Here is a 14,795-nt window from a genome sequence, read left to right as displayed (position 1 = left end):
TGCAGCTTTATCTCAATTTTCACAGGAGATTCTTCAACTGGAGAATCTATGCAAGGAACTGTATGAGACCCAAGACCCTCATGTACGCAATGCTGCTGAAAAGGCTCTAGTCAACTTTCCCACTTCCAGCGATTCTCTCCAGAAGTGCCAGCTTTTGTTGGAACGTGCTGCGGTATGTATAGTTAACATATGGAGTCTTAATTTTATTTATGTAAGTTTCATTTTCAAAATTACTGCTTGATGTTTGGTTAGCTGTATTTGCTTAATACTTTTTTAGTTGATGTTATCTTAGTTGCTTGACTTGATGGCCAATCCATTTTGCTTCATAATTTGATGAAAGGCGATTTTGTTTTGGCTTGAAGACGCCGTACTCACAGCTGCTCGGCGCCACTACCCTAACTAAACTAGTTAATAAAAGTGCCTCGGCAGTGAACAGTGAGCAAAGACTGAAGATCAAAGACTATGTGCTAGAATACTTGGGCACAAGGACTAAGCTGCAAGGCTATGTACAACAGGCCCTTATCCAACTTTATGCCAGGATCACAAAGATCGGGTGGAATGATATGCAAAAACAAACACACATATTTCGCACGGTTACTCAAGATCTTGGCAAGTTTTTACAGGTATGTATGTGACTGCATCATTTTATTTTAGTTGAAGTACGCATCAGTGGAAGGCCTCATTTTATGTCTTTTATTAGACTATATAATCATATAGAGAGCTCTTCTCGGTATTTGAGCCTCCTAGGTTAAACCATAACTGTCACGAACAACTTTTATCGTATTTACTAGGTAAATCATACACGCTGATTCCAATTTTGTAATCAAAATAAAGATTAGTCCACTAACTTTCAGAGTAATGAAGGCTTTTTTACAGCGTTTTAATATCGGTCTCGAAAACAACACGATCGGCATAACAAGCTCCGCCCATAAATACGTGACGTAACCTAGCTTTTTAGGAACAGCAGTTAGTAGGAATGTTTAGACCGATTTAGAATAATAGAGATGGGTGTTTTAAAATCCATTGATATCTAAATTCAGCCTTAAAAATAATATCAGTCTTTTCTGAAAGGTAGATGAGCTATTTAACATTGCATATTTAAAAAAGCGCGATAACAACGCTAGCTTGTGATAAAACCGCGCTTTTTGAGCTCATTTTTCTCGGCATCCAGCCCATTTAAACGTCATGTAATAAGCTACGAGCAATTTTAAATAGTTTATATACCTTTCATAAAAAACTTAAATTATTTTACAGGCTGAATTTAGATAATAATTGGTTTTAAGACACCCATCTCTATTATTCTAAATCGGACTAAACATTCCTAACTTCCGTTCCTGAAAAAGCTAGGTTTCGTCACATATTTATGGGCGGAGCTTGTAATGCCGACTGTGTTGTTTTCGAAACGTATATTGAAACGCTTTAAAAAAGCCTAAATGACTTTGAAGGTTAGTGGACTAATCTTTATTTTGAGTACAAAATCGGAATTAGCGTGTCTGATTTACCTAGTAAATACGATAAAAGTTGTTCGTGACAGTTATGGTTTAAGGGATATATAGTACAGTGTGAGGTTGGTGCAAATAAAGCCTAACGGTCACATTATTCTGTTCTATTCCCGTGCTACTTGAAGAATTTTGTCTGATGTTATGTTGTGAGGTTACCATGCTTGGGAGCATTCATTTTGCAGAGTGGTTCTACTGTACACGTTACTGTTGGAGTGCAGCTCATGACAAGACTAGTTGTTGAGATGAATCAGATGACAGAGGTGAGTCGGTTTCTTCTTTCGCTTGCAGATGCATTTCTCTCACCAACATTTAATTTCATAAAAAATTTTGTACTCTTTTGGAAACTAGTAGTTTTGTTGGGTTTTGTTTTCCGTTAAATAGCTGCTTTCGTAGTCAGACGAGAGACTCATGTAAAACAAATTACTTTCATGGTATAGACAGAGGTGCACCATTCCATCACTTGGCACCGAAAGATCTCCTTCTCATTCCGAGACCAGACTCTCTATCAGATTTTTGAAATAGCCTGCGAACTTCTCAAGAATGCCCACTCCAGTGCTAAGAACTTAGACTTCAACGACAGTCCACAGGTATGGCTTTGCATTTATCTGATTATTAAATTTACACCGATGTACAACCGTTTGATCCGGTTTTAACATCAGACATTGACTAGGAATTAATCACCGTATTTTAAATGTGAGAGAGTTTTGGCTAACGTTAAATGATATGTGATATTTTAAGCTACTGAGTTGTTGGTAGTCTTTGTATTTTTCCATACATTGTTTTTTGCCTGTTCTTGTCTCAACTTTCCTCTCTATTGTAGCACAATCTCATGTCAGGAAGCCTTCAGCTGGCACTCACCTGTCTCACTTATGATTTTATCGGCACCTCAAGCGATGAAACATCGGATGACCTCAGCACTGTGCATATGCCAACCAACTGGAGAAAAGGTGAAGGATTTTTATATCCATCTCAAGGTTCTTCTACAGTCAAACATCAACATGCGAAGTTGGTCCTCACTGAAATTTGCTTTGTACATGTATGTAAAAAAATGGCGTATGTTGGTGAAGCGAATATTTTAACAAGAGATGCTGTATTACTTTGCATTCATTTCACAGCTCACAAAGGTGGTTAATGCTTTACCTAAGTAAATATTGCATTAAAACAAATGAATTATATATAACATATTAAAGTAGCAATGAATAAAAGAGGTTTTTATTGTCGCTTCACCTTTGTATTAAAGAATTAGAGCACACGGAATTGGCGCCCTGGCAATACAGAAGATCGGCGTGAGTGCAGAGAGACGCGATGATAGTACAAAGTTTAATGTATCTGACTTCATCTATCAGCCAGAGCATATTATAATTCTGTTTTCATATTGATTATTTTTACATTTATCTTCAATTATTATTATTTCCGGCTTCTCTAGTTTCATTAGTTCCATCATTTATTTGTCTTCAGATCACGTTCACTCTCTCTTCTTCACTGTAAATACCTAATCTCTTCTTAAATTTTTTAAAGAATTTATCCGAAAATGTTTCCCAAAGTTCTTTTTCCTACATTCTTCCGCAATAATTTCAGGTAAAGAATAGCCTTCTTTTTGTCATCATTATTGCCACTCACAGTAATATTATTAAACTAGAAGCGCTGCTAATATTATTCAATTATAAACAAACTATGTGATAAAAGCCTGCTTGTATATGTACTGATTTATAAAACTGCAATGTTTTCAGAAACCTCACGTATCAAATGTTGGAAATTACCTTAGATGATAAATTAAACATTTTTTCAAATTTAACTTTGTACTTCAGAAAAGAGTTGAGCATAAGTCGAGGTTTCAGGGTACAGCGTGTTAGATGGGGAAGGATCTATTCCTCATTACTGTGTTCTCATTAACTAAGTGCTTTATGTCTCATGCAGTGATACATTTTTCTCTCTTCTAGCAATGGTAGACTTCAGTTTGATGCAGCTGCTCTTTGACCTATACAAGTGTCTTCCACCCACTCTCAGTGCTATTGTAAGTATAATTGTCTACCACCCACTTTAATTGCTATCATCCCACGAGCAAACGAGCGGAGTGATGTCTGCGAGTTTTTATGATAAATGCATGTGCACACAACTTGCGAAAATTATTCATCAACAATGAGACGAACCCTTGGCTAGAAATTTCATCAAGAAATTTAAGCATCGGAATGTAAAGTCGTTAAAGTATAATAGCGATGCAAAACACATTTAAACCTATTTAAATATGTTACCAAGTCTTTGTAAACCGTCGGTATTATCTTTAAACTTACCCATCTAATCGGATTATACACAAATAGACAGATTTATTTGAACGAAAATTCCCACAAAAAGTTTGAAAAGCTCGGTTTAATAAAAGTTGAGACCGAAAATTGAAACGCCAATAAAGCCGTGCGACCGATTGTAGAACTATTTAGTAGTGCGTATTTCACGAGAAAACCGTGTTTATTTCACCAGTCTATGGTGCTGTTTACTTGTAATCGAATTTATTCGAAGGTTTTTGTAATAAACGTAGACCGTTTGAGGCGTAGACCGATTTACAGGTACGAAATTATGGTACACCGTTTATCAGCCTATGTTTTTTGTCCAATCACCGAAGGTTTCATTATTTAAAACGTTAGCCGAAATTCTTTACAACTTACGTACAAGCTAGGGCCGAACTACAACGCCCGTTTATGACGATAACATTTTTTTCATTTTGCTGCAGTTTTATACGCGTGAATGCTCCTACTGGCTTTCTGTTAAAGATCACTTATCAAAACCTTTCTACATTCAACGCAACCAACTTTCAAACTGTGTATAGTACACAGTTTACATACATTACAGTAAATTAGGCCTACAGCTTTATAACACTTTTATAACAGCTTTTATTTTGCTGCAGTTTGCAGAAATCTTCGAGACGCGTGAACGCTCATAGGTTTTCTATTATTGCTGTATTACTATATTAACAATATTGGTTATTTTAATAATATCAGTGCATTTTACTTGTAATATTGGCCAACATTGCATTTCTCCTATTGCAAGGGAGAGATATAAACGTGTAATATTTTCCTTTCATTGTTGTTGTTTGTCATGACCAAACACTTTTTAAATAAATTTTCTAAAAACCTATATAAATACCACAACTTCTCGATATTGCTACCTATGACGTTTTGAAATGTAAACAAAATTGTGTATTGGTTTTCTATTATTACTATATTAATAAAATTGATTATTCTAAGAATATCAGTGCATTTTACTTCTAATATTGGCCAATATTGCATTTCTCCTGTTGCAGGGGGAAAATATAAACATCTTTTCCATTCATTATTGCTTATTGTTGTATATAATAACACCCGCACCCAGTACATTACAGCTACCATTGCAGTTATCCTATTGCACTGCAGAGCCATTTGATTGCTAATATTGCATTTCTCAACCATTAGTACCCTTTAATTTTTTGCCAATATCTCTGGCCATCTCTTTGGTCGTGGGCTGTATGACAGTGGAATTTCTAGTAAATATAATGGTCTACCACCCACCATGAGCGCCCATGTAAGTTTAATTGTCTTCCACTCACCTTGCGTGCTATTGTAAGTATAATTGTCTACCACCTACCTTGTGTGCTATTATACATATAAGTATAATTGCTTACCGCCCACATTGAGTGCTATTTTAAACATAATTGTCTATTACCCTCTTTGAGGGCTGTTATAAGTATATTTGCCTACCACCCACCTTAAGGGCTATTAGAAGTATATTTGCCTACTACCCACCTTAAGGGCTATTATAAGTATATTTGCTTACTACCCACCTTAAGGGCTATTATAAGTATATTTGTCTACTACCCACCTTGAGGGCTATTATAAGTATATTTGTCTACTACCCACATTGAGGGCTATTATAAGTATATTTGTCTACTACCCACCTTAAGGCTATAATAAGTATATTTGTCTACTACCCACCTCGAGGGCTATTATAAGTATATGTGTCTACTACCCACCTTGAGGGCTATTCTAAGTATATCTGTCTACTACCCACCGTGAGGGCTATTATAAGTTTATTTGTCTACTACCCACTTTGAAGGCTATTATAAGTATATTTGTCTACTACCCACCTTGAGGGCTAGTGTAAGCATAATTGTCTTCTACCCACCATATGTGCTATCTTAGGTATAATTGTCTATCACCTTGAGAGCTATGATAATTATAATTTCATAAGCCCTACCAAACCAAATGGAAGTCAAACTTCCCCACACACCTACGTTATTGCCAATGCATCCTTTTCAATTTGTCCGTACCTCTGTTCCATCTCTGTTTTCATCTTCCTGGATGCAAACTTCACGGGTTTCCATTTGCTTTCCTCTCTCTGTTGCAGCAAGGCAGACCTCGGGGAGTGTTTAATTACGCAGGCTTTGGCTCTGTGTTCTCTCTTGTAGTAGAAAAGTTCGAGAACTAGTGATCTAAAAATAGTATCTTTGACTTTCTCAAAACTCTTGGTGTTGGTCTCCTCAATTCCATAATCTGCCCTTCATGTTCAGCTCCCTCAGCAGAACCTCCACTTATGAAAACACTGAGCTAAACTGGCTGAAATAATTCACTAAGTCCAGGCCCCTTTTTAAGCTCTTCATATCCTCAGGTGCCTGCATCTCTCTTATTGCCCCTTCTGGGGTCTACCCTCACTCCATCCACATTCGGGACACGTTCCAGAAACTTATCTTTTTTGCTGAAAATTGACATTTCTCTTTGTTCAGAGTCATCTTTGCTTTCTCCAGTTGATCAAGCACTGACTTTAATCTGCGGTCATGCTCCTCAGGTGTGCACCCTACGAGTAGATCATGCACACCATCTCATCCAGTCCTCCTAAAACTTTGTTCCTTTTGTTTTTGAAAGAACTCTGACACTGCTAACTTCCCAATGACATTTTTCTGAGCCTATATCTTCTGATCGGGGTGATGAGGATGTGTAATCCATAGACTCTTCTAATCTGATTTGCCAGAAACCTGAATTGACATCTAGCTCGCTGAAAGTCTTACTACCCTCAAGAAATGCTAGCATTTCCTCTAGTCTTGGCAGCGGATAATTCTCCTGCCACACACCTTTCTTATAACTGAGTCAAATCGCGCAGATCCGCGCCGTGCCATTCGGCTTCAGCACCATCATCATGTCTGAGCACTAGTTTGTAGTCCATTCTGCTTTGTTTATAACTCCCAATTATTTAATCCTAGCCAGTTCCATTATCGTTGCCTCATTAAATCCCACCAGGAGACCCCTGGGTACACTCAAGCAGAGTGCTTAAGCGCTATTTTTCAAATTTAGTTGAAGACATCTGGCAATCTTCCAAGATCTCCAAACAACCTTGGGTGTCATATTCTGACTACACGTACATTTGACACAATGTAATTGTTATTTTATTCCCAACTGTTGTACCTCCGGTATTTCTGGTAAGTTATTCTTCACTCTTCTAAGGATGTATAACTTACTAAGCTCTTGATCCTGTGGTGAGATCATTGCCAACCTCATATTTTCCAAAATGTCAAGCTCTTTACTATCAGCACCTGTGAACTTTCAATTAATCATGAATATCCCCTTTTTTAACCGGCCTGCTGTTGATTCTGTAATGATTGGCGCGTCTGCCCCTGTGGCTATTAAAACTCCGTTACTTGCTTGCACAATTGACCTACTTCGTAAAGCTCTTAACTTTTCTATGCACCTTCGGCCTGTCTAGTCGTAATGAGTTCTCTGAGTTCCTGGAGTACCTACCCGCTATGTTGACTTAGCTTGACTACTCCTGTTTCTTGCAGAACTTGCAAGATGGAGAGCTCCACAGTTGCAGCAAACCTGTTTTCAGTTTTTATCCCCCTCACATCGCTGGTTGGACAGAGTAGTACTAGGCTTCCCACATTTGCAGCAGTTTTATCCTATATCTTGTCTTGTGATGGTAGTATTACTTTGGTCCCTATGTGCAAAGCTTCTTTTCCTACCAACAAACGTATTCAAATCTACTCTATTTACTCCTCTTTGCTCTTCCACCCCTTTCTGATCCTTTCTACTTATCTCCATCCTATCGACCTCAGGAGTTGGGGTGCATTCCTTCGCTATTATCTTTAACACTTTCACTGCCGCCTTGTACCCGCCACAAATAACTTTCACTCTCATCACATCATTGCGCATTCCCTTACTAATCACTGAAGCCTTCCTCACATCCTGCAGATCACCTAATTTTTAAATCTTGCGAGGACGTTCTACTCTTTTTAGAAAGCAATACATTATTCACTGATCCCTTGTTCAATGTATAAAAGTCTATGTCTGGTAGCAACGTTTTCTTTTGTCCTAAAATGAAGCTCAAATGCATCCGTCAACGCCTAATATTGTAGCTGCTCAATTCTCCTGGCCTATGACGCCAGGAGAATAGAGCAGAAATGGGAATAGGCATAGGCAGGCTTGGGGCCGCTAGTGAGTATTGAGCGCACTGCACTATTGGCTGGCTAGACGACAGTAAGGTGCACTAGGCACTGCACTAGCAGAAATTGTTGTGCACTAGGCACTGCACTAGCACTAGTGCATGGCATAGTAATAATATAAAATGCACTAGGCACTGCACTAGCAGAAATTCTTGTGCACTAGGCACTGCACTAGCACTAGTGCATCGAAAAGTGACGTCAAAAATGCACTAGGCACTGCAATAGCAAAAATTATTGTGCACTGGGCATTGCACTAGTGCAGTGTAAAATCATAAATGCACTAGGCACTTCACTATTAAACTTCACTAGGCACTAGACCAGTGAGCTTTTTTGCTATAGCAGCTATAGCTGTTGCTATATTTTGCCAGTAGTACTGGCAAAATTACTCTAGTCATGTTCAAGAAAGTCTGGGTCTGAGATGTGTCACGCTCACGCTGGTATAAACATATCACTCATAGATCAAGTTTGATCTTACTTCAAAGATGCCTACATTTATTATATAATCATACTATCTCTGGATTGGTCTCATTTTGCTTGTGAATATGTACATAAGCATATGTAATTGGTACTTAAATACATGTATTTAAAAAACATAAGTTTACAAGAAACTTATTGAAAGTTGAAATTTAGTCAATAAGTTACTTCCACTCTATCAAAGATAGATTTAAACTGAAATCCTACATATACATGTACATCCACAAATACTGACATGGAGACAAATAGACAAGACAATAGACAATGGTAAATAAATAAAGTTGGCTTGATTGTAGTTCTAAGGATTCATGGAAACTCCAAACACATGCTCATTTGAGTAGTTAACAACATTGCAAAGAAATATCAAAGTTCCATATTCAATACCAATATTAAAGCAAAATGTAATGCCATCTCCATCATCTCCATCAAAGGAAAATAATAATATTCAATCTGCACTTGGCACTGCACTAGTGCATACTATGTCGCACTAGGTACTGCGCTCGCACTAGTGTATTTATGAAAAAGTTTCCAATCCGCACTAGGCATTGCACTAGAAAATTTTATGTTGCACTGTGCACTGCACTTGCACTAGTGCGTTTATGGAAATTTTCTGATCCACACTAGGCACTGCACTAGTACATATCTTGTCACACTAAGCACTGCACTTGCACTAGTGCACCCAGGGACTCATGTCAAGTTTGCACTAGCATTGCACTAGACATTTCTATTTTTAAATTGCTCTGCACTATGTACTGCACTAGTGAGGTGCACTAGTACAGTGCGCACTGCACTGGTAGTGGCCCCAAGCCTGGGCATAGGATGTCTATCCCATTTTTCTAGCGCCAAAAAAGCTTTGCCCTGCTACAATTGACATGCTTCTGCTTCTTTCTGTTTGGTGTTTCTACCGCTGTTACCATTTATGTGCATAAGGCGTGAATCCATCAAAGTGATCGCTAAGCATTGGATGAACCTGTTTCAACATTCCAACTGTGTGCCTTGTTCAAGTTGAAGAGCTGACGATGGGTTCACAATCTTATTGACCTATCATCCGTCTTGTTATAAACCTTCAGCTTCATGATCTACTAAAGGGAATCTACACTCTATTCATGGCTAGCTCTGCCCTGGCCATTAAATCTATACCCTGCCGTTGTACAAGTTTACTAGTAGTGTCTTTACATTCACTTCCTATCCTCCATCTCTCTAGATTTTATCATGTGTCCCTTTCTCCTTCCCTCTTTAGTCTTCACTTCCCTCTCTAGTCTTCACTTCATCTCTCTAGTCTTCACTTCCTTTCTCTAGTCTTCACTTCCTCTCTTTAGTCTTCACTTCCTCTCTCTAGTCTTCACTTCCCTCTCTAGTCTTCACTTCCCTCTCTAGTCTTCACTTCCCTCTCTAGTCTTCACTTTTTCTCTCTAGTCTTCACTTCCTCTCTCTAGTCTTCACTTCCTCTCTCTAGTCTTCACTTCCCTCTCTATTCTTCACTTCCCTCTCTAGTCTTCACTTTTTCTCTCTAGTCTTCACTTCCTCTCTCTAGTCTTCACTTCCTCTCTCTAGTCTTCACTTCCTCTCTTTAGTCTTCACTTCCTCTCTCTAGTCTTCACTTCCCTCTCTAGTCTTCACTTCCCTCTCTAGTCTTCACTTCCTCTCTCTAGTCTTCACTTCCTCTCTCTAGTCTTCACTTCCCTCTCTAGTCTTCACTTCCCTCTCTATTCTTCACTTCCCTCTCTAGTCTTCACTTTTTCTCTCTAGTCTTCACTTCCCTCTCTAGTCTTCACTTCCCTCTCTAGTCTTCACTTCCCTCTCTAGTCTTCACTTCCTCTCTCTAGTCTTCACTTCCTCTCTCTACTCTTCACTTCCCTCTCTAGTCTTCACTTCCCTCTCTATTCTTCACTTCCCTCTCTAGTCTTCACTTTTTCTCTCTAGTTTTCACTTCCTCTCTCTAGTCTTCACTTCCTCTCTCTAGTCTTCACTTCCTCTCTTTAGTCTTCACTTCCTCTCTCTAGTCTTCACTTCCCTCTCTAGTCTTCACTTCCCTCTCTAGTCTTCACTTCCCTCTCTAGTCTTCACTTCCTCTCTCTAGTCTTCACTTCCTCTCTCTAGTCTTCACTTCCCTCTCTAGTCTTCACTTCCCTCTCTAGTCTTCACTTCCTCTCTCTAGTCTTCACTTCCTCTCTTTAGTCTTCACTTCTCTCTCTAGTCTTCACTTCCCTCTCTAGTCTTCACTTCCCTCTCTAGTCTTCACTTCCCTCTCTAGTCTTCACTTCCTCTCCTTCTAATCTCTCATCCCCGTCTCTTTTTTGTTTCCAGTCGTAACATCTTTTTCGGCCCTCTCTGTTCATGCGCACCGCATATTCCTACACCTCATCTTGAGTGCTATTGTAAGTATAATTGTTTACCACCCACTTTGAGTGCTATCATAAGTGTAATTGTCGACCACTTGCCTTCACTGCTATTATAAGTATTACAAGCAAAATGTTTCGACTTGGGAAATTATTTGACATCGATTTCTATCACTACGCTTGGAAACTAATTTGAACTCCTTTGTTTTAGTGTTTCAGGTTTCGCTCTAAAATATGCTGGTATTCAGTGAGTCAATCAAGAGATATAGCAGGATTGAACATAGACATGCGAATTCATTTAGCTTGTACTGTCGAAGTCAGCTGCTCCGTTAACGCCCTCGATTCAATATTTTTCTCACATGCTTTAAAATTTAGTCTTGTTCATTTGTAATATGTGTGATTATAAAGATTGAGCCATACCACTCAGCATTGAAAGAATCTTACACTATGTTTAACCCTTTGGTAGGGGAAACGACCAGAATGTCGTTTATCGGTTGCGTGGGGAAACGACATTTATGTCTATTTCGGTAGACGTTTATAAAGCTGTCGCCTAGTAGCGTTAAACAAAGGGTATGAACACTAGTAAGTTTTAAATATCATCAACAAGATATCGGGCGATGATTTACAATATGAAACGATTATCTGAGAGGCGTTGCTTTGCGCTAAAAGCTAAACAAATCGCGCCTCCTTGGAAAAGAATAAAAGTTGGAAAAACCAGTCAACGTCGGCTCGACTTTCTAAACGGTAAAATAAAAGATTACTTGATCTTGCGATCGTTAATGATTTTTTGTCTGATCAGAATAAAAGTAATTCAAATGATAGAAGTGATGTAAACTTTTTTGGTCTTTTAATATACTTGGAATATACAGAGAAAATGATCGTTATGGTGGCTCGCACGGCTACGTTATAGCGTTTGACTCTACCGAAAAAAATACTTCCAAGCATTTTATACAGGGACAATTGCTCATGGTTGTATTTTTTTGAGTAGTACATATGTGAATGAATGTATATGTACAAAAATTTATGTTCATAGAAATAAGTTTAAGATTTGAGCTATGCATGTTCATAAAATATCGATTTTATTGAATTTTCGAAAATAAATTACATGAGTTTCGGTTGTTTTTTGGGGGCTTATACCTGGTCAAAGGGTTGAGCTTATAATGTAATGGTATACTGAAAAATGCATGAAATGTCTCTGTTGGGCCTTCTTTGATTTGATAATTTGGTCAATTCCTGTCAAGGGTTTGCAGGTTAGATGGTTGTAGATAGTTAGCCGAGCTCAGGTATAGTGTCCTCATATGACCCATTTTCCCATTCATATAGTTTCTATTTTATGATTAACTTTTATATATCTTGCATATTTTAGGCCATCTCCTGTTTAGTACAACTTGCCAGTATAAGGAGGTCATTTTACATAAACAGCGAAAAGACTGAATTTTTAAATAAGCTCGTAACTGGCGTCAAGACGGTACTCGAGTCTCCTCAGGTAGGCTTCCTAAAAACTTGCACTACTCAATTATTTTTTACCGGGGCTTAAATGTTCCGTAAAACCTGATTTTTGACAATGGTGCATATAAGTTGTCATAACTTTTAAACCCCTAGGCTTATCAGAAAGGCTTTGATACCCAATTGTTCAGTATAAAACTTTATCATCAGTGGATGCCATAAAATGTCTACAAATTTGTTGCAAAATGATTTTGAATTTTTTTTTCGTCCCATTCCTCTACTACCATAACTAACAACTTGAGCATGATCTGAGTCCAGAGATTTATTACTATTTCTATAGCTTACATTATTATTAAAAATAAATTAATCGCTGTTGCTAATATTACTATTCCGTAGATAATCACTAGAAGTAAATTGATCTATGATTTGTGAAACCTTGGTAGCTGTAATGCATCTGATGCGGCTGGTAATTGCGAAGAAATTGCTATAGAGAATGAATGTTTTTGATGCTCAAAACGAAACTTAAATAGGCATGGGCTGTAGATATGATTTTATTGGCTCAGTGGAAGCAGATGATCATTTCCTTTCGTATAACTACTACACGACAGGCTTATTAATTAACTACTCACTAATCAGAAATGTTCTGCGTAAAGTCTACTAAAGCCACAGCATGTGACTTAGTGCTGTTGGATCATGTTTAGGTGAGACAATATATTAACACCGTTTTCTTTAGCGGAGTCTTCTACATAGAACCTCAAAATTTTAGGTTAATTTTTCTTTTTCAGGGCATTTTTTTTCAGGTTATCAGTTTCCTTGTAATTGGCTGAAATGTATTTGCATATTCGGCCACAAGCTCAAACAGTAACTAGTTTCTATCAATCATCTGATGATCAATACAAATTCATGCGTTTTATTGTTTACAAAATACTAACCCAAGTTCCTGAACACCGCAACCAATCGTGATCCATTTCCAGATTAGTAAGATAGTTTGAGTAGTATTTTCAGAAAATTTCAGTAGTTCATTTGTGCAAGCACTGATAATTTCGTAGAGAAGTTGTAGTGGATTCGACATTGAATGAAACATTTTTGGAGTATTTTGTTTTTGTTAGTGTCCAAACTCATTGAAAGAGTGTTATTATTAGAAATTATTAAAGGAGATGTAAGTGAATGTAGTTTTCCTTTTGCATCAATAATAATTTAGCTTTGTTCAAGATGATAACTGAGAAATTCGTCTATTGGTTTTTGCATACTTATGTACAGTGTTGTTGGCAGCAGTAAAAATTAGTAGTCGGCAGCAGTTAAACACACCATCAGATAAAGGGCGGATTGAGGAGGCGAACCTAACAGTGGTTTAAACTAGTGCTGCACGATAACACGATATAATTCGATATGACGATATATTTCAGTGGATGATTTTATATTTGGTCAGTTTTCGAGTCGATATGAATATCGAAGCCGATATTTTATCGAAATATCGGCTTATTTTATTTTGCAAAAATGGAGTTGTCTATTCTCTTTATTGTAACGAGGTGACAACTCCTGTTTTTCAACCGATATGCACCAATATCCTCTCATATCGTTCATGTTCAAGCCCAACACTATATATCAAAAGAAGACAACTCCAATGTTCGATATTTTTCGATATTTGATATATTTTGAGACCAACTAATCGAATGTACATGCAAAGATATCGTGCAGCACTAGTTCAAACATAAATTAACACATGAAAACATTACTTTGTTAAGTTTATAATTATCCCATGTCACTCACATGTCGCTCGTCCTGTAGGGCTAATTGTTGGTTCGCTTTATCATACATTCAGTTATGGATATGAGCCTTATTTGTGTATGAAGTTTGCTAGCTAAAACTAAAACAGTCATCTCTATTCGTAACGGATTCTCGATGCTCTGTCATTTGGTAGGGGCTCTCCGAGCCATCGTGCTACCACGAGTTCTGCAGGTTACTCGCTCGTCTCAAATCCAATTTCCAACTCGGTGAGCTGGTCAGGTGTGACTCTTACAGAGATGTTATCAAACTCGTAGCCGAGTTTACAATCACCAGTCTTCAAGTAAGCTGTAAAATATTTTCTACTAAATTGATGTGATATACCTATAATATACCTGTGCATATACCTGCGCATATATCCACGCATATATCTGCACATCACCATGTCCTTACAGAGCACATTATCTCCATGTCCTTTGTACACTTCCTAGCAGGGGGTTATTAGGTCACCAGCCAGTAAATATCACATTTAGGTTCCATTTGCTAGCTGACTGCCCTCATCAGATGCTTTTTTATAAAGACACTGATCTTTCATCATAATCCCATTCTATTCATCTGCCATTTTCTCACAAGACTTACGCCAGTGTTTTCCTGTTAGGAAGGGCAGTCGTCTACGTGCCCTCCTCTAGCGAGTTCTTGATTTTAAATTGACCCCAGCCTATGGGCTTACAAGTTACAACGTTGCTGCTCATGCTGTAGAGCACAGATCAAACAAACGGCTACTTAGTATTCTGTCTGCATGCTTAGACATTATTTCTAGTCTATCAAAAAGCATGTCTTGCAGATTGT

The 14,795-nt window shown here is 37.9% G+C and overlaps 1 protein-coding gene across 2 annotated transcripts in view; it reads left to right on the top strand.

Annotated features, from left to right (window-relative positions):
• The window catches only part of LOC137385573 (exportin-7-like), a 40,297-nt gene that overhangs the window by 1,115 nt on the left and 24,387 nt on the right, over positions 1-14,795 (top strand). For both annotated transcript variants that reach the window (XM_068072059.1, XM_068072058.1), the window contains exons 2-9: positions 26-172; positions 363-623; positions 1,685-1,762; positions 1,940-2,089; positions 2,323-2,449; positions 3,443-3,516; positions 12,142-12,261; positions 14,143-14,289. In XM_068072059.1, the coding sequence (XP_067928160.1) occupies positions 26-172; positions 363-623; positions 1,685-1,762; positions 1,940-2,089; positions 2,323-2,449; positions 3,443-3,516; positions 12,142-12,261; positions 14,143-14,289 (1,104 nt within the window). The remainder of the gene's footprint in view (positions 1-25; positions 173-362; positions 624-1,684; positions 1,763-1,939; positions 2,090-2,322; positions 2,450-3,442; positions 3,517-12,141; positions 12,262-14,142; positions 14,290-14,795) is intronic.

This window comes from Watersipora subatra, chromosome 1 (genome assembly GCF_963576615.1).
Source record: "Watersipora subatra chromosome 1, tzWatSuba1.1, whole genome shotgun sequence".
NCBI classification, from domain to species: Eukaryota; Metazoa; Bryozoa; class Gymnolaemata; order Cheilostomatida; family Watersiporidae; genus Watersipora; species Watersipora subatra.
Note: the sequence above shows the minus strand (reverse complement) of the source record. Positions and strands in the feature narration are given on the sequence as shown.